We start from the raw sequence: 22,237 nt of genomic DNA on the forward strand, positions 1-22,237 counted from the left end.
CAATGGTATAGTAGCAGTATATTATATACTTGCAATATTATAGTTGATGAAAGCATTGATCCCCATCAGTATAAAATATCTTTTTACCGTTTCGCTGACCAACATATAAAACACTGATGACTTGCTTTATAATATTCTTAACAGCAATACTGTCATGTCCGTATTCGTAATCAATTTGTTTTTTTAATTGAACTTTATTTTTCATCAAGCCAGCTAATTACAAAACATACATCAAAAGGTCTGTGATAAAGTGTCCATGTATACACCAGCTTGGCTAATCGAGGTGCAGAGCTCAGTTGGCAGGAAGTGAGCAGGGTGGGGCCCACATGGAGAAAAATTTACTGCAATTTGAAAGAAAAAAGATAGCCCAACGACGCACAGACTACTTCATGCTTGACAGCAGGCGTAGCTTTAAGACCTTTCTAAATAGGTTAGCATTTCTGACTCCCCAGATGTCAGTAGCCAGCTGATTCAATGGTCCTAAGATTTGGTATGAAAACTGACAATAACCAGAGGTTGAAGGAAATGCTAGAAGTAATAGATTAAAAGTGAATTTACAAGTAGAGTAGGGGTGGGTTGTTTACAGTGAGTCTCACATATCTTTTATTCTATTGAGCTCATAAACTTTCTTATTTTCCTGAGCATTTCCACTTGAGGTTTACCAACTTTCGAAAAATAGACATGAATGCTGTTGATGCAGCTGACTACACCTGAACTCACTGCCCTTATTGAAGAACACTGGTAAAAGAGATGGCCCTGTTTGTTTTATATTATAAGTAGCAATTGATTCTAATCAACTTTCCAACTACACCTATTATATTTTTTATTCCTGTCAACTTCAATTGAGAAAATGATTTTATTAAAAATTAGGTGTCAATATTTCTATTCATTTTCACGACAGAATTCTGCCAACCTTTCTTTTTTTGTTAACTCGGAGACTGCTCAATCAATATCGTTCCTTCAAAATTGTCTAATTTTTTATACAATAACCTTGGTTGATTCTTCGCCTTGAACATAAGGACGTGGGGTTTTGGTTTAACTGAAAAGAAAAAGTTTTGTGCTGTTTTCTCTCACTGAATTTTGCTGCACCAACATCATCGTTCTATTCTCTGCCAATAGACTAGTAATTTGTAAAATCTGACAACTCCAGAAGCATCTACAAATAGTGAGGCAAGCTGCAACAAAAAACCCAGTTCTATATATAGTAGTTAAACAATTTAACTAGAAAAAATCACTATACTCCAAAGTCACATAATGTAAATAGTTGAACTAGCAACTGCTAAACTATATCAAGCAAGTTTGCTCTCTGTTAGTCTAGATTAAATATAATGAACACTTTCTTGGAAGATACACTAACACTGTGTTTTTTAGCAAAAAGAAACTTATGTAGTTTTATTGACAAATAGTCATTTATAGAGGTAACGATACAGTCACTTCATGTAAGATTGATCCGTTGTTGGCAAGATGAACAGATGCTAAGTTGACCTACGTATGCATTACCAAGGCTTACACGAAGGGTAGTACAATCTAAAGGGCATCTTGTCATGATATATTGTTATTAATGAGAAGTTACTAAGAAACTTGATCTTCATCCGCATACACGCTGTGGGTATTGGTAATACCTAGAGTTTCACAGAAGATTATCGTAGGTTTATATAAGAATATCCGCATAACAACCTATTTGTCTGATTACTGTGATTAAACGAAGAATTATTGAATAAACTGATTTGAAAGAAATGATTCAGAAGATAGTACAGCAAAACTAATCCTTATTCTAGGAACAGGAAATCATTATAAATGTATTTCTAAAATGCAATGTAGTCAGCTTTACATCAAATGTCAAACACGATGTGCGCAAGACAGCTAAATTTGTCTTTGCTCCAATGTGGCTTATACTCTTTTCTCTAAATATCTACGTGTTCGCTGTTTTTTGTTAGCGATCCTAACATGCTGACATTTTAATTTCTGTGTTTATAGTGTATATTAGCGTTTTGAAACATTGTTGATTCACTGCCATTAAAAATAAAATATGTAAAGTAATTCATCACAGTTTTATTGTAAAGTAATTCATCACAGTTTTATTGTAGTGGTGCATAATGATAACATTAGAGTAATATTAAGCAGAAAAGTTTATGTTGAAGTTAAAAAGCAATTAAGTTTACTAGCTACTAATTGAGTTCACTTGAAACAAGCCTACTCTTGTTTCAAGTAATCGAGAGAAAACACCTAACAGTATAACAATGTTGTTGTATTGCGGGGATGCAGTATTGTGGATATCATGAGTATTGCGGATATTGTGAGTATTGTAGTACTGCAGTAATGTAATGTTGCAGTATTGCAGTATTGCGGTATTACAGTATTGTAGTGTATTATTGTATTGTTGTAGTACTCTAGTACTGTAGTATTGTAGTATTCTAGTATTGCAGTATTGTATTGTGGTATTGCAGATCACTGAAATACCACAGTATTTCAGTGATCTAGTGTTGCAGCATTGTAGTATTGCAGTATTGTGGTATTGCAATGTTCTAGTATTGCAGTAGTGTTGTAGTATTGCAGTATTGTAGTATTCTAGTACTGCAGTATTGCAGTATTGCAGTATTGTAGTACTGCAGTATTGCAGCATTTTGTTATTGCAGCGTTCTAGTATTGCAGTATTGTAGTATTGTGGGGCATACTGATTAAAAAAATAGAACTGACACTCATAGTATAAAATACTTGAAAGACGTCTTTTTCAACTACTGCTCTAGGCTGCAAGCTTTTGAAATAGTATGAAAATGACAAAACATAAGAAAATTTACCATTTTTTCAACTAGTGTTATCTCACAGTTCAACACAATAATGTCATTCATTATGTCACCTCTATTACTCATTATGCACTTGCATTAGAAACCAGCTGTATAGGCACCATCAAGAGCTTGTTTATTGAGATGCATATACAAACTATAGGATGAAGTTACCGTAGCAAGTTAGACAACGTCTGAATAATAATCTATATAAACGGCAAGAAATCTGTCTGTATATTTGTGTGTGTGCGTGCGTGCGTGCGTGCGTGCGTGCGTGTGTGTGTGTGTGTGTGTGCGTGGGCGTGGGTGTGGGTGTGCATGTGCGTTTGGTGTGTGCTATGTGTGTGTTATTCCAACTTATAGAGCGGTCTTTCCTTTTTTTGATTCGGTCATACGAAGCCAACTGAATTAATATGAGTAGTAAATAAACCAAGAAAACAAAATTAAGTTTACTACTCATTAAATAAATTAATGAGTAGCTAATTTAATTAGTAATTGACTAGTAAATTAATAATTACTGCCAACGAAAGTCACGTAAACGTTTGTTTATTCCAGCCACCTAGACAATTGTTTTCGCTTCGAAAATTTCTTATGAAATTTCTACTTCCAAAAGATAAGTATTTCTCATTCAATGTTGTATTATTTATGAATTACCACACCTCCACTACTTAATAATGTTAGATTTGCCACTGTAAGCAGTTGGTGATAGTAAGCATGTTCATTTCTTTTCGCGGCTGAGTTACTTTTATTCTTATTTCAGCTACGAGTACTACAGCTACTACAGAACTTGCACGGGTACTCCGAGCTTTGCGATAGGCTGCGATGAGAAGAAAGAGAGCAGCTGGTATCGACTTACTGTCACCCTGCTTTAGCCATGGCCAGCTTTATGTTGCCTACTCAAAAGTAGGCTCAAGCCGAAAACTGTTTGTTCATGCACCCGACAGAAAATGAAAATACGTTGTCTATCCGCAAGTGTTGCGTTGAATTAACATTGTGTTATTGTTATTTCATGCTATGTTCTTTATATTCTGCTATAACTACATATTATCTACATGCAGCATTTTCTAACATATTTTTCAGTATATACATGTATATATTTTCATGCATTCGTTTTCTTCATTGTATCTCATAAAAAGACTATCATGTTGGCATTACGTTTTATTATTGTAAGGTGCTAATGCCGTATCTGCCATGACATCATACTGTCTGTGCTGTTATACATACAAATTTTATCAACACAACCATATTACTGCAGCACTGTTTGTATATACTATGTCAAAACACAGGCTATAGATAAAAAACTGGTGAGCCATGATTAGTGTTTTAAGCATGTAGAAGTCTCCGTTCAATAAATGCTGGCGATAGCAAAATATTTTGTTGAATTTTTTACGATATGCAAAATTTTTCAATACTGCTAGCTTGAAGAACTTCAGTTTGCCTAGCAATGTCAATTTCATTGTCAGTTCTCTGTACAAAAATAGGACAACTCTAATTTGAGTGGTCTGAGACTGATGCATTGTAGACTAGCTATAAAACACATTGCAGATTTCCATTGTTCTCCCAAATGCTATTGACATGTATGACTGCATATGTGTCTGCATACTCTGATCAGGGCAACAATTTCAGTAGACTCCATATTTGGAGTTGTTTTACAGTATGAACGACAACTTTCATTAAAGCTCTTGCTGTACGCGAATCTGTTCCTGTGGATGGTTAATGCAGCTAGCGGTTCGGGTTTGGGGCCGTGGCCTCACTTGGAGATGCGCATGAAATCTTTTTTGCCCCGAGTGTGGCGGGAGTCTCCAGGCGCTGCACTCCAGATGAACGGGTTAGCGAGTGCGAGGCAATTGATTGCGAAGCGATTGAGTGCTAGGCAATTGATTGCGAGACGAATGTGAGGCGATTGCTTGCGAGGCGAGCACAAAGTGAGTGCAAGGCAATTGATTACAAAGTGAGTGCAAGCACGCAAATGTCAACTGCTCGGCGGGTAAAGACTGATCGGCCGAGTCGGTGACTCGGCGGCAAAAGAGCGCGATCATCAACTGCAAATATACATGTAGATGGGTATGAATGAATGCATGAATCTAGACGCGTGAATCTAGAATATTTACTAAATTTTACGCGCATCTAGCTGTAAAACACAATGCAGATTTCCATTGTTTTTCTCAACATTATTGACATGTATAACTGCATATGTGGATGCATACTCTGATCAGGGCAAGTTTCAACAGACTGCATATTTGGAGTTGTTTTACAGTATGAAAGACAACTCTTAATAAACCTTTTGCTGTATGTGAATCTGTTCCTGTAGACGGGTAATGCAGCTAGTACTCTATACAAATCTCAATGTTTGTTTGTCTTTCATCCGTCTTTCGTTCGTTTTTCGTTCGTCTTTCGCTTGTTTTTTGTTTGTTTGTCTTTTGTTTGGTGGTCTTTTGCAAACACGCACACCTAACCACAAGGCTAAGCTATTCTTATTATATTTAGCTTATTTACGGTATCTTTAATGTGATTAATTCTAAATATGTGCATTTTAATATGAATTTATATTACCTTTTGCATTTACTCTTTTTTTGAATTTTTTTTAAGCCATTTCAAAATTTTGACGAATAAATTCTGCAGCAACCGTAACCTTTTTTATGCACACACCTTTATGTACTCTTTGTTGTTACTATTACTTCAACATATTCGTGATTTTTATCTTGTTTTATCAGTTCATTTTAATTGTATTAGTATCAATTCACTTTCCATTGTAATCATTGTAACAAAACATACTTTATCTAGCCATTATTGTTGTACATTTCCCATTTAAACACCATTACAGTTGTTTTAGCTTTTCTTTTAAATATTTTAATTTATTTGAGCTGCTCTAAACACTTGTTTTATAATACGAAGTTTAAAAGTACTGATGGTAAATGTTGTACATGTTAAATAAAAATAGATTTTCTGTGTAAATACTTTTTATGACCAGAGCAACGCCGGATATTCAACTAGTTAGTATATACAGCTAACAGAACGACTGGTTGTAGTGGAGATATTAAAACACTCCTCCTCTAGGGCCCTAGAGTACATCTCTCTGAGGCATTGCTTTATATAATATTCTGTTGTCATTTCCTGTGCTTGGTTTACAGCAAGCAACTGCCCACATATGTGCACATATATTAAAAGCTTGTTTATTAAAATTCAACTATAAATTATACAATAAAATTCTATGACAATTGATACTCAAACCTTCCCTATCTAGTCATTACCTCAAAATACCAGCATCTGTTTGCTTCTGAATCAAATCTAGACAGCAGTCAATTCAACATACATTAATTATAGCAGCTTTATTTTCATTTTCATACGAGCAACATTGGAATGCAAAGCAATAACATTTTAGAACTCAAAGTCATTAGATTCTGCAGGTTCTGCAACTTTAAAGCATTTTTTTGTTCAAGAAGACAAGTGCTGACAACTCTAAACTTTTTGACAAAGTCCAAGCTAGTTGATTATTTATGCATTAAATTTTTAAATTAGTTATTAGGGGAGCCTGAAATATCTTTGCTTTTTCTCGGCGGTCTCTTTGCAAAGAACTGTGAGGATGGCTATTACATACATGTAGATGACGAGGCACGCATGTGTAAGAGATGCTTCCGGCAATGCAAGACCTGTGCCCGAGGTGGCATAGATATGTACACTCCTGACATGATTGATGTACAACATATATACATATAATTGATGTCAAGAAGATCTGTGTTAGCATAACATTTCAGCTTTAATGATGGATCCTGTTTATACAAAAAACATCTCTATATGTTTGCCTGTTGCTTCTGTCTCTGTGTGCGTGGAACAAAAATTAGTTTTTCAATGTTATTCTGTTTCTTTTTGTATCTTGTGTTTAGCTCATGTAAAATTAGTTTATTTTTGCACTCTTATATAAAAGCAAAAGCCATCCTTTGCTGGTATGTCAGTTTTTCTACTTGCCTCGTCTGTGTGTGGCATTATAGCCAATAGAGTGTAAATGTGAATCTCGTCTTGTTTTACTGAAGCAACAATTCTATGCAAGATTAGGCTATTAAGAAAAGCCCCCTTAGGATAGCATAGTTGAAGTAATGTACTATCACATAATTAATATACTTGAATATTGTTAACGGAATAACTGCCTGTTTTGTAGTTTTTTTCTTTAAATGTTAATAGGATGTTATTAATGTACCACCACTTTTTGACAGTTGAGTGCATCACTCTATCGGATACTAAAAAGGTATGCATTTTAGAAAATTCATGTGTAGCAGCAACAGCAACATACATGAAACCAAATAAGAACTCTTATTCAGGCAGCAGAAGACATAAGTTGCTGCTTTTTTACATATATAAAATCAACTGTTTGTCTGGCTGTCAGCCATATGTCGTTTTTCTGGTCGCCATTCATATGTTCAGGAAATAGCGATTGGTTAAAATACACCTGCTTGCAGTCAAGTGTGCAATGAGAGATCATAATGTGCAATGATTATATGCACAATTATTTTAGGTGTATGGTGCGATAAGGTGGCGGCATGGTTTAAAGGTAGTACGCTTGGCTTTACATCCATGTATCAGATGGTACGGATTTGATTCCTGGGAGGTGCTACTCTTTTTCCCTCACGCTTTTAGCTTGCTTCGTACAGACACGACTCTTATTATAGTAAAGATTAGAATACTAACTTAAGTTACTAGCTTAAGTTACTTAAATTCATTGGATAAAGAAACTTAGCCAATGGGAACAACATTACTTGCCACTGTTTATAAGCCGTTTTAAATCATGAACAAATATGTAGCATAAGAAGTAAAAAATGTTTTTCAACAATCTGTTTTAGCTTTGCCTCAAGCTTTCGAATATTTGAATTACCGGTATGCATTTTTCAGACACAGTTAGAAATAAACAAAAACCTGCATATAAAACTTAGAATGATAAATGTTGTATATGTTGATTAAAAATAAATTTTAACATTTAGCTAGTATGTACATATAATGAACTAGCTGCATTATCCGTCTACGGGAACAGATTCACAAACGGTCAGAGGTTTATTGAGAGTTGTCTTTCATACTGTAAAACAACTCAAAATATGCAGTCAATATAAGAAAGTCCATCAATGCTCGCAACAAAATTATACTGACTGCCAACAGCGCAAATGGAGACCGAACATGCAACTGTAGAAAAAGAGAAGAGTGCCCGATGAATGGAGAATGCCTGAAAACATCATTAATTTACCAGGCTACTGTAAAGACCAACACCGATTCACCAGACCAAACATACATTGGACTAACAGAGAACACTTTTAAGACGTGATTCACTAACCATAAAGCTTCTTTCAACCACCCATCTAAGAGAAACTCTACTGAATTAAGTAAATATATATGGTCAATAAAGGACAATAATACCAACTACTCAATATCATGGAAAACTCTACGACATGCTAAAGGATACAACACTATCTCCAACAAGTGTAACTTATGCTTATGGGAGAAATTCTTTATTATTTACAGACCATCACTAGGCACTCTTAATAAACGTAACGAGCTATTATCATCATGCAGACATTCATCTAAGTTCTTGCTACGTAATTGTATCACTTAACTATTTGGCTTTTGGCTTCTGTACACTTATCCAATTATCAGCTTATCTAACTCTGCATAATAGCATATTACTGGTGTATGAAATTCATTTTAGACATTTTATCTGAAGAGTGTGATACTTATTGTACCACATGAAACTATTAGTAATAAAATGTTTAACTTATAGAGTGAAGTTCCACTTATACATATTTTATAATTTAGCTCTGATTTATCATTGAGCACTCTGTAACGAACTGTGCGGCATCCACTTTGTCTATATATATATATATATATATATATATATATATATATATATATATATATATATATATATATATATATATATATATATATATATATATATATATATATATATATATATATATATATTGTGTATATATATGTGTTGTATATATATATGTGTTGTATATATATATATATAAATATATCAGATGACTTCAGATAAGTTGCTAGCTGAATTTCAATTGGCTGCTCCGACAATGGAGCTTCATCATGATGATGAGGAAATTGACTGGCACACGAAACCTCTTCATGGTGCTTACCACCGACAAATATCTAAGGTTGGCAATTTTCACCAGACATATATGTGGCTGAACAAAGGAAACCTGATGGCCAATACAAAGTCGCTACTCATGGCAGCTCAGGGGCAAGTGCTTCCAAAAAGGCAACTCCAAACAAAAATCTGTCACACCAGAGACGATCCTAAATGCAGACTGTGCAAAGATGCACCTGAGACCATCCAAAACATCATCAGTGGATGCAAGCAGCTAGCAGGAAACGCATACACTGAGCGGCATAATCATGTCACAGGTGTTGTGTATAGAAGTCTATGTGATGAGTATGGCCTTAATAAACCACAACACTGGTGGGAAGCTCCTAGTAAGGTGAATGAAAATGATCGCGCTAAGATCCTCTGGGACTTCTATATCCGGACTGACAAGCATGTCCTAGCAAACCAACCAGATATAATGGTGGTAGACAAGGAGAACAAGGGGCTACTATCATAGATATAGCAGTACCCAATGACTACAATATAGCCAGCAAAGAAAAAGAAAAGGTAGAGAAATATCTCCCTCTTGGAGAAGAGATTGAAAAATGCTGGGATGTAAGAACAACTGTAATTCCAGTAGTCATTGGGGCACTGGGCGCAATAACACCGGCGCATGAAATGGGGCTTGCCCAGATACCGACAGCAATCAACTCAGGTGAGTTGCAGAAAAGTGCGCTATTGGGAACAGCTAAAATCTTGAGGCGAGTGCTCAAACTCCCAGGTCTCTGGTAGGAGACCCGAGTTAGAGCAGAAACTACCACCCATATGGGTTAACCAGGGTGAGGAAACAATTTTTTTACATATACATGTATATATATATACATATATACACATATACATATATATACTGTACTAGTATGTACCTCATTTGTATGCCTAGCCACTTTGAATTGTTAAAAAACCTACCATAAAATATGAGGAAATAGTTGCTAGCCTAAAATAGAAAAACTTCATCACCCAAGGTCAGCTTAAATATATCTCATTACAATGCGAGTCTTGTATTCTGTTGTGTGTAATCTGACAAAACTATTACAAATCAATAAGCACTTGCGAAATGTGATGAAGCTGTTTTGCAGCTAGGCACCGAAAAATCATAAAAATGGCCGAATCTCTAATGTTGTTTGTTAGCTGATTTCAAAGGGTGACAGATAGCGAGTAATTGCATTTTCCTCTTTGTTTGGTGCATGACCAACAGTTTGAAAGATAGCCCAATCTACAAGCACAGAAGATAATGGGACTTTCTAAAACTTTCGTATATACCAGAAGAGTTAAATAACAATAAGATTAGAGATGTTATTTGTGTTACATTCATCGTGCAAATCATCATATCATTATACTACCTGAAACTCGGATCAACTTAAATCTTTGTTGTAAGCAACTTATTTTACAAAAGATCAGATCGTTTTTTAAGGAAACTAAAGATTAGATGTTTCAAAAATTTGTTGCCTTATTTCCGGCCACTAGTTTTATATATCTAGAAATAATTGTTCAAAATCCTTGTTCATGAATACCTAGCTTTTACGAATATTTATTTAATTTCCTTGTTGTGTGAAAAAAGACTTTCTTGCTAGCAAACTCTACAAGATGTATGTTCAAGCTGATTGGTGTAACTATATAACTACTACTCACACCCACTTGCATTAAAATAGGTGAGGAGCTAGGGATTATTCTCTTTAGAAGCAAAGAGACTTTTGAATTAGTTTGTAACAAATCATTGCATTGAAATACATCCTTGTGACCTCATAGACGACAAGATATGTCAACAGGCTCATCTGACTACCATGATGAAAGATAAACCAGAAAAAGTTGTTTTACAGAATAAAACATTCTCAAACTTCATTGGCATTGTAAGGGAAATACATTGTTATGCAATATTGTGATTGGAGACTCGTGACCACTGTAAGTCAAGCATCAAACTTTGACATTCTATAAATAAATGGTATATTGATGACTAAAGACACAACTCTATGTGAATATGAGAACAACATATTATAATCTGACCATCAGTGTGGAATATCAATGCATACAAACATCCTTCTACTAATATAATATTATCAATAAGATACTGCAGCAGAACATTGTAACAGTTGTTGGTAATGTATGGAAGGGTATTCTATAAATTATCAAGTAATATAGCCTACAACAAGTAATGCACTAGTAGTAGGGGTACTATTAGTCCTTGACACTCTCAAGGAATAATCTAAGAACTACTATAAGTCCTTGACTCTCTCAAAAAGTAGTCTAAACTCTACTATAAGTCCTTGACTCTATTGAGGAATAGTCTGATCTCTAATATAAATCCTTGATTCTCTCAACGAATAGTTTAAACTCTAATATTCGTCTATGGACTCTATCAAGGAATTGCCTGAACTATTATTAGTCCTTGACTCTCTCAAGCTCTAAAATCTAAAGCATCAATGACGTTATCAACCTTGACGCGTAGTAGCACTATATTATCATAGTATTGTATCATCATAGTACTGTATCATCATAGTACTATATCATCATAGTACTGTATCATCATAGTACTGTATCATCATAGTACTGAATTATCATAGTACTGTATCATCATAGTACTATATCATCATAGTACTGTATTATCATAGTACTGTATCATCATAGTACTGTATCATCATAGTACTGTATCATCATAGTACTGTATCATCATAGTACTGTATTATAATAGTACTGTATCATCATATTACTGTATCATCATAGTACTGTATCATCATAGTACTGTATCATCATAGTACTGTATCATCATAGTACTGTATCATCATAGCACTGTATCATCATAGCACTATATCATCATAGTACTGTATCATCATAGTACTGTATCATCATAGTACTGTATCATCATAGTACTGTATTATAATAGTACTGTATCATCATATTACTGTATCATCATAGTACTGTATCATCATAGTACTGTAACATCATAGTACTATATCATCATATTACTGTATCATCATAGTACTGTATCATCATAGTACTGTATCATCATAGTACTGTATCATCATATTACTGTATCATCATAGTACTGTATCATCATAGTACTGTATCATCATAGTACTGTATCATCATAGTACTGTATTATAATAGTACTGTATCATCATATTACTGTATCATCATAGTACTGTATCATCATAGTACTGTAACATCATAGTACTATATCATCATATTACTGTATCATCATAGTACTGTATCATCATAGTACTGTATCATCATAGTACTGTATCATCATAGCACTGTATCATCATAGCACTATATCATCATAGTACTGTATCATCATAGTACTGTATCATCATAGTACTGTATCATCATAGCACTGTATCATCATAGCACTATATCATCATAGTACTGTATCATCATAATACTGTATCATCATATTATTGTATCATCATAGTACTGTATCATCATAGTACTATATCATCATAGTACTGTATTATCATAGTACTGTATCATCATAGTACTGTATCATCATAGTACTGTAACATCATAGTACTGTATCACCATATTACTATATCATCATAGTACTGTACCATCATAGTACTGTATCATCATAGTACTGTAACATCATAGTACTGTATAATCATAGTACTGTATCATCATAGTACTGTAACATCATAGTACTCTATCATCATATTACTGTATCATCATAGTACTGTATCATCATAGTACTGTATCATCATAGTACTGTATCATCATAGTACTATATCATCATATTACTGTATCATCATAGTACTGTATCATCATAGTACTATATCATCATAGTACTGTATCATCATAGTACTGTATCATCATATTACTATATCATCATAGTACTGTACCATCATAGTACTGTATCATCATAGTACTGTAACATCATAGTACTGTATAATCATAGTACTGTATCATCATAGTACTGTAACATCATAGTACTCTATCATCATATTACTGTATCATCATAGTACTGTATCATCATAGTACTGTATCACCATATTACTATATCATCATAGTACTGTACCATCATAGTACTGTATCATCATAGTACTGTAACATCATAGTACTGTATAATCATAGTACTGTATCATCATAGTACTGTAACATCATAGTACTCTATTATCATATTACTGTATCATCATAGTACTGTAACATCATAGTACTGTATCACCATATTACTATATCATCATAGTACTGTACCATCATAGTACTGTAACATCATAGTACTGTATAATCATAGTACTGTATCATCATAGTACTGTAACATCATAGTACTCTATCATCATATTACTGTATCATCATAGTACTGTATCATCATAGTACTATATCATCATATTACTGTATCATCATAGTACTGTATCATCATAGTACTATATCATCATAGTACTGTATCATCATATTACTGTATTATCATAGTATCATAGTACTGTATCATCATAGCACTATATCATCATAGTACTGTATCATCATAGTACTGTATCATCATAGTAATGTATCATCATAGTACTGTATCATCATAGTACTGTATCACCATATTACTATATCATCATAGTACTGTACCATCATAGTACTGTATCATCATAGTACTGTAACATCATAGTACTGTATAATCATAGTACTCTATCATCATAGTACTGTATCACCATATTACTATATCATCATGGTACTGTATTATCATAGTACTGTATCACCATAGTACTGCATCATCATAGTACTGTAACATCATAGTACTGTATCACCATATTACTATATCATCATAGTACTGTACCATCATAGTACTGTATCATCATAGTACTGTAACATCATAGTACTGTATAATCATAGTACTGTATCATCATAGTACTGTAACATCATAGTACTCTATCATCATATTACTGTATCATCATAGTACTATATCATCATAGTACTGTATCATCATAGTACTGCAACATCATAGTACTATATCATCATATTACTGTATCATCATAGTACTGTATCATCATAGTACTGTATCATAATAGTACTGTATCATCATAGTACTGTATTATAATAGTACTGTATCATCATATTACTGTATCATCATAGTACTGTATCATCATAGTACTGTATCATCATAGTACTGTATAATCATAGTACTGTACCATCATAGTACTGTATCATCATAGTACTGTATCATCATAGTACTGTATCATCATAGTACTGTATCATCATTAGTCATGTCCCATATTGATCATATTTTCCAAAATTAAGTTCCAACCATAGCACATTGTGGTTGTCCACTCCAGTGCAGAAACCTATATAATCTGGTCTAGCTATCGTATCTAGTGATTACCCGCAATAGAGGCAGACTTTTTCGTCCTCAGGATATAGAACTTGTGTTGTCGACAGTTTTGAAACATTAGTCCTGCCATATCATCTGATGTTTACCTGAATCATTTATTGCTGGGGAGTTTGGTCATATTACCTGGTGATGACCCGACAGTCCTGACACAGTTAGACAAGCCAAATTATTTTCATGCTACTGGCATCGGGAAACCTTCTGAGTGTCTATTGCATAGAGAAATCCAAGCGTATATATAAGCCGATGCCTCGCGTATTAAACAGCAATTTAATGAGGTAGTCAATTTTTGGAGTCTAAAATAAAAGTTTGAAAAGTCATTGCAGAATGTATATTAATTGTGAATTTCATAGAACAGAAGAGTAGCTGGAAAATTTAGTAGATAAAAAAGCGGTTCTACGTTTAGCCACATTTCATTCCAAGAAATACAACTCAGTTTATTATCTATGGACAGTGAAATTCTCTGATGCAAGGTGCAGACAAGCGCATGTCTTTATTGAGAGATCCAGGTTTTTTTCCAACAGCATGCTATGGCATCCTCAGTTAGCGTTGAAAAACAGAACCATGTCTCTAGCATGAGATCATGGGTCATTCTTTGTACAAGACTCCATAGCAAACCTACAAAGACCGATACAAAATACAAGAATGGTTTATTAAAACACTCATTGAAAAAGGGTTAAGAGGACTTGGCAGGCAAGGAGCAATAAGTGTGAGTAAGTATTTTTAGGCAACTGTATGTACAATATGTATGTAAAATCATGCAAGCCTCCAAGCACTGTGATTTTCTATTCACAACATTTGAGTAGGTTAAGGTAAAAGTGCAACAGCGATTGATAGCATAATGGCTTCAGAGTCAAGAGCTATTAGTCGAGCACAGGCTATTCCTTGAGAGTGTCAAGGACTAACAGTACTCCTACTACTAGTGTATTACTTGCTGTAGACTTTATTCTTGATATTTTATTGTATACCCCTTCATATATTACCAACGACTGTTACAATGTTCTGCTGCAGTATCTTATTGATAATATTATATTAGTAGAAGGATGTTTGTATGCATTGATATTCCACACTGATGGTCGGATTATAATATGTTATTCTCATACTTACATATAGATGTGTCTTTGCTCCTCAAAATACCATTTCTGTATAGAATGTCAAAGTTTGATGCTTGACTTACAGTGGTCATGAGGCTCTGATCAAAATATTGCATAACAATGTATTTCCCTTACAATGCCAATGAAGTTTGAGAAGGTTTAACAGAATAAAAATGAAACCAAATAACTGTAATATGAATTTTGTTGCAAGTCAACCTTTACAGAATAAAGAAAGCATAATAATATTATGCTTTATTATTTATCTTGAGGTGTTGACTGATGTTCTAAAAAAAGAATCAAGGAGATTGACCAACCAGAAGCTGAGATATAGCCAGCCAAACACAGGTCTACCAAAAAACATAATTGTTTTGGTAATCATCAATATATGACGTCTGAAATCGACTTGTGTGCCATTGGTCAATTAAGCCAACTAATGCGCTCTCCTATAACAATCACGGTGTTTTAATTGGTTTAATCCCTGGAAGTATAGAACAATCAAATTGGGCCTAACAATCATTGCTCTGAGAATTCCGAACCAGTCCCTCTGACGTGTAGATTGGTTTTAGCATAAAATAATTACACGCATCTATTATTTCGCAACATTTCGCTATCTTGCTAGTTCAGCTCAGTTTTGTTGTTCTCCCACTTAGCTTCCCTATTCAGACTCATCTTTAGCGCTGTTCAGATTTTTTTAACTATAGCTAATAAATGGAATCAATTAAATCAATCGTCAATCTCGGTTATCATTTGGAATTTTCTACAATTTAGTTAGTTGCATAATTTATTATATACGCAGTTATATTATTATTTTGTATAATATGCATTATGATTATTATATTAATCATAAAAAATAATCATAGATAAGATAATAGATAAATAAAAAATTCAAATCAAAAGTTATCGTTTTCTTTTCTTACAGCAAGAGCAGCACGGTCAAGTTATTTTTTTAAAAATTATGGCTGTAGTGAACTTACAACAGTCTGTTAATAGTGACGATAATCATAAAAATCAACTGAATGCTGCAGTAGGCACACAGTCAAACCTGCCAACCCAAGAGTGGGGCAATGCGTGAGATTTGGTTTTGGGGAAATGGATGTATCAATGATAGTATGTATGAAATTGTGGAACTTGGGGCAAAAATCTCACGCAATTCCATTTTTTCTTTGGGGTGATTGCGTGAGTCTCAAGCCCAATGCGTGAAAGTTGGCAGGTATGTACACAGTAGAAAAATGATGAATGAACAAAAATTCCCATTCCCATTTCTTATTCTAAACAAACTGCAAATCGCGGATGTCGCATATAGACTATACACACGCCGTTCGTTGAACAGAGGATCTTCGGAGCATATCTGTGAAGATCGAGTTAAAATTTGAAGCACAATAGTCAAAATCTGCTTTTCTGTTTTGAAAAAATCATGGCGAGGGGTTGTGGGCAAATGCCTTTACCACACAATGTTTGCTTGATTTTCCTGAGAAACCAGAGCTAGTCTGTAAATTCTTTACCATCACGAGAAGCGCTTCACATCTCGTAGCCTAAAACAATCATTATACGGAACGGCGGTAAGGGTGCACAACTCCAGCACATGACCAACAAGCCGATTTCATACGTCACAATTCTCGGGATTTTCGAAGGGTTTTCCTCTGATTCGTTATTAGGTAGACCTGTGTTTAGCTGGCTATATCTCAGCTTCTAGTGGGTCAATCTCCTTGACTCTTTTTTTAGAACATCAGTCAACACCTCAAGATAACTAATAAAGCATAATAATACTATGCTTTTTCTATTCTTTAAGCTGACGTAACAAGTCTATGCAAGACTAGGCTATTAAGAAAAGCCCCCATAGGATAGCATAGTTAGAGTAATGTGCTATCGCATAATTAGTATTCGTATTTTGCTCACAGAATGACTGCCTGTTTTGTAGCTTTTCTCTTTAAATGTAGATAAGAGATGTTATTAACATACCACCCCTTCTTGACACTTGAGTGCATCACTCTATCTGATACTAAAAAGGTATGAACTAGAGAAAAATTCATGTGTAGCAGCAACAACAACATACATGAAACAAAATAAGAACCCTTATTCAGGCAGCAGAAGACATGTTGCTGCCTACCTATATATATATACTGTATATATAAATATATGCTGTATATATATATACTGTATATATATACTGTATATATATACTGTATATATATACTGTATATATATACTGTATATATATACTGTATGTATATACTGTATATATATACTGTATATATATACTGTATATATATACTGTATATATATATACTGTATATATATACTGTATATATATACTGTATATAGATATAATGTATATATATATATATACTGTATATATATATAAATTGTTGCCTCACCACGGTTAACCCGTATGGGTAGTAGTTTCTGCTCTAACTAGGGTCTCCTACCAGAGACCTGGGAGTTTGAGCACTCGCCTCAAGATCTTGTTGATTGCTGAGTTGACCTGAGTTGATTGCTGTTGGTATTTAGGCAAGCCACATTTTATGCGCCTGTGTTATTGCGCCCAGTGCCCCAATGACTACTGGGATTACAGTTGTTCTTACATCCCAGCATTTTTCAATCTCTTCTCCAAGAGGGAGATATTTCTCTACCTTTTCTTTTTCTTTCCTCCATATATAGGCCTATATATATATATATATATATATATATATATATATATATATATATATATATATATATATTTTGCCAATTTCAATCTAAAAACGTCCTGGCAATAACATCACCTCAAACAACAAACCAATCTCAAGTGATAGAAAAATCTTAATACTTTTTGATAAAAACGTTTTAAACTTTACATTAGAAGCATTTAATTTGAAACAAGCCATTTGTGCTTTTGATTTATATTATAGTTTGTATATGTTCATGTATCTACTAATAAATAAGTAATTACATGGACTTGTGACAGTGCTCTGATAACTTGAACACTCTGATAATTCGAACACTTTTGCTCGGTCCCTTGAAGTTTGAGTTATCAGAGTTTCACTGTATATATATATATATATATATATATATATATATATATATATATATATATATATATATATATATATATATATATTCAAATGTATCCTACTTGAAACTAAAATCCGAGTGCTCAACATAGGATGGAGCAGTATAAATTGGAAAGTCAAATAGTTTACTTATCTTTCAGCTACTGTCAGTTTCCTGCTGGCGCATTCTTCAGGCTGTAAGCTTACAGCCTGAAGAATGCGCCAGCAGGAAACTGACAGTAGCTGAAAGATAAGTAAACTATTTGACTTTCCAATTTATATATATATATATATATATACATATACAGTATATATACTGTACATATATATACAGTATATATATATATATACATACTGTATATATATATATACAGTATATATATATATATACTGTATATATATATATATGTATATATATATATATATGTATATATATATATGTATATATATATATATACAGTGAAACTCGGATAACTCAAACTTCAAGGGACCGAGCAAAAGTGTTCGAATTATCAGAGTGTTCAAGTTATCAGAGCACTGTCACAAGTCCATGTATTTACTTATTTATTAGTAGATACATGAATATATACAAACTATAATATAAATCAAAAGCACAAATGGCTTGTTTCAAATTAAATGCTTCTAATGTAAAGTTTAAAACGTTTTTATCAAAAAGTATAGAGATTTTTCTATCACTTGAAATTGGTTTGTTGTTTGAGGTGATGTTATTGCCAGGACGTTTTTTAGATTGAAATTGGCCAATGGCAATTCGCCAATGGCAACTACATTACCTGCCATTGTTTATAAGCTGTTTAAATCTTGAAAAAATTTGTAGCGTAAGAAGTAAGAAATGTTTTTCAACAATCTGTTTTAGCTATGCCTCGAGCTCTTAAATAATTAAATAATTATTATGCATTGGTATACACAGAAATAAACAAATACTTTCATTTAAAACTTAGAATGATAAATGTTGTATATGTTGATTAAAAACAGAATTTAGCATTTAACTAGTATTTTAGTTTTCAGCTATTATGTACATGTAATAAATTATAAGAACTACACTGCATGTGCAGTCTCAACTATATTATAAAAGACAATAAACAATGCAGTAGCAGACAGTAAAATGCAATAGAGGTTATATTTGACAAATGGCAGCAAAGCAAAATTGTACATCTACCATACATTGCACTAGTTAACGTAAGACACACTACGCATTACATTAGCACTACTATTACGTAAAAAGAAATAATCAATATAAAGCACTAGTACAGGTATCTTATTAAATTAGTGCATTGCACTGAACTGGTTATTGATATTGCACTAAGAGCTAACTAAGAAATAAATGAATGAGTTCATGCACTAAAGCAAATTTTTTTGTGCACTGTGGCAGCACCTTGTCAGCCCTGACTGCTGCTGATGATAACTTACATGTATCTATGCTACAGACGTCAAATTTTAACAGCTGTTTTCTGGCACTACCCAGAATTATATATAAACACTTGTACGAGTGCTCGTGTGGCAAAATGTGTGCAACCATATTTTTAATATACTAATTGTTGAACCAGTACTAATATATGTAGCTCTAAATTTGGTTGCTAAACATGTTCCTTGAAATTTATATTATGTCTTACATAGACAGTAATACCTGTTCGATGAAAAACTAAACTAGAATGATTCTAGTCAATACTACATATAAGATTATATAAACTTCATAGCACAATAAATTGACACCTTGATATAACAGTTTAGTAATTTAAAATCAATGACTAAATCTGGTTTGAGAATGGTAAGATAACTCTAACAGTCTAACATCATTACATTCAACTATAATTTGTCAGACATCGGTAAACTAATTTCGAGTTGTCTTCCAAGGCATGACAGCTCCATAATACATGTGTGCATAAAGAGAGAAATAAAAATGTTTTTTAGATTGTTTTTGTAATGACAAGACAAAACACATACTGATGCATTGCCATAACTGCATAAACAAAAGATTGATGACAAAACCGCTATTTTATGATGAATTTCGTTCTTATTATTATATTATTATAATTTACAGAGAGGAAGAGAATAACATCTTTTAAGTTTATCTATTAAAAGACTGGTGATTGTATATTTTTTGCCCTATAATTGTTACTACATGGTGTTGCAATGTTTTTTTTGTTTACAAATAATCAAAAATGAAACTATCGAATAACTATATTCTAAATAAATAGATGTGACCTTAAGGGATGCAAAAGTGCTATAGCATATATTTGTGTCTATAATAGTACACGTTTTTTCTGAACAGCTGAAGTGTGTTGATGCAAATCTATAATGACTGAAGAATTAGCTCATCAAAGTTTACCTGTTGATTGCTCCGATTCATAAAAAGCCCACTGCTGATTGGTCAAATGCTACCATAAGTTTGCTGTTGATTCGTCTAACAGAAACTGTATCAACCAATAATGATTAGATGTAGCCTAAACAAGCTCTATATAATCTAAAGAGCTTGTAGCACCCATTAAAACAACTCTGTTCTAGAATCATGGCTCTTCAACACATTGTTCTCTGCCTTCTGGTCTCAGCTGGCTGCTCTCTAGGTATGTCTATATCTTTATTAGTGTTCATAGCTTATGGGTACACGACTAGAGATATTGTACTTTAACTAACAAAAGGTTTAAAGTTTTTGGTTGGAGTTGTTACTTAGACTGCTACAAGTTTACAAGAGAGCATGTACATAAAATATGGTCATTCTCTAGTTTATTGTCACTCATATTATTCAGGGATTTTATGAACATATTAAACTGTAGACTTTCAAAGACATCAATAATCAATATACAACAACAGTTATTGTTCAATAGCATGATGATTTTTACCAACTAAATTAAACTTGATTTCATTTTAATTTTATTAGAATGTTTTTTGATAAATCTTTTAAAATCAAAACAGCCCTAAAATCACTTTCTTAAATTGGATAGTCAAGAAGGCTGTTTATATGTAAGCTTTATTACAATCTATTGTAGTACTTTTTATTGCTATTGTAGGTTATTAAAGCTCAACAGTATCTATATATACCATACCTACATATTTTGTAGAATTTGATAAGTCTAACACAAATTTTTTCCTAATTCCTATATATAACTAAATTGATGGTAAAAGATATATTACATATATATACTATATGAATGCCCAGCGTTTCCCGGGTAATTAAAAAAGTTTTTGGACAGAAAATCTTTTCATTTAACATATACAACATTTACCATTCTAGCTTTTAAACTTTATATTTTGGGAAATGTCATTTTTTGTGCAGTTCAAATAAATTACGAGAAAAAAGAAAACAGCTGTAAAGGTTTCAAACTCTTTCAAACAACTGTAACTTTTAAATTTCATATCATGAAAGAAGTGTTTTGTTGAAATAAATTAGGAGGAAAAATAAAACTGTAAAGGTGTTTAAATGTAAATGCAAAATAATTATCAAGTAAAGGCTAAATATAGTCTGTTTTGCTACGATTACGATGAGAAATTGTTTAGTATACAATTACAGGATTTTAGTTCGTTTCACTGTTGGCATCGCAAGGTGAAAATATTGTATAGACGTATAGAGTGGTATAGAAACCAATAGTAAATATCTAATCCAATCACTGCCTAGTGGAAATCATCAAATTCACCATCATTAAACATAGTAACAAAACAGTATGTGAACCTTTGTAACTGCATGTATAGTTACCTACAATAACTTTACTGCGTTTTGCGGTTATGATCTGCAAGAAAATGTAACATTACAGTGTACTACATGCAGAGTTCTTACCTTCAAGACAGATGTGTAACATGAACACTGAATCTAACTTACATGAATTTAGCTTACTAAAACATACTTGAAGGAAGGTATGCATTTTAGTAAACTA

General features: G+C 33.1%; 1 protein-coding gene across 1 annotated transcript in view; it reads left to right on the top strand.

Annotated features, from left to right (window-relative positions):
• The first annotated feature begins 20,868 nt into the window (after window positions 1-20,868).
• Window positions 20,869-22,237, top strand: part of LOC137388318 (uncharacterized) — a 51,362-nt gene continuing 49,993 nt past the window's right edge. Inside the window, exon 1 of the mRNA XM_068074806.1 lies at window positions 20,869-20,932. Within this exon, the coding sequence (XP_067930907.1) occupies window positions 20,878-20,932 (55 nt within the window). The 5' untranslated portion in view covers window positions 20,869-20,877. The remainder of the gene's footprint in view (window positions 20,933-22,237) is intronic.

Source organism: Watersipora subatra, chromosome 1 (assembly GCF_963576615.1).
Source record: "Watersipora subatra chromosome 1, tzWatSuba1.1, whole genome shotgun sequence".
Taxonomy (NCBI): domain Eukaryota; kingdom Metazoa; phylum Bryozoa; class Gymnolaemata; order Cheilostomatida; family Watersiporidae; genus Watersipora; species Watersipora subatra.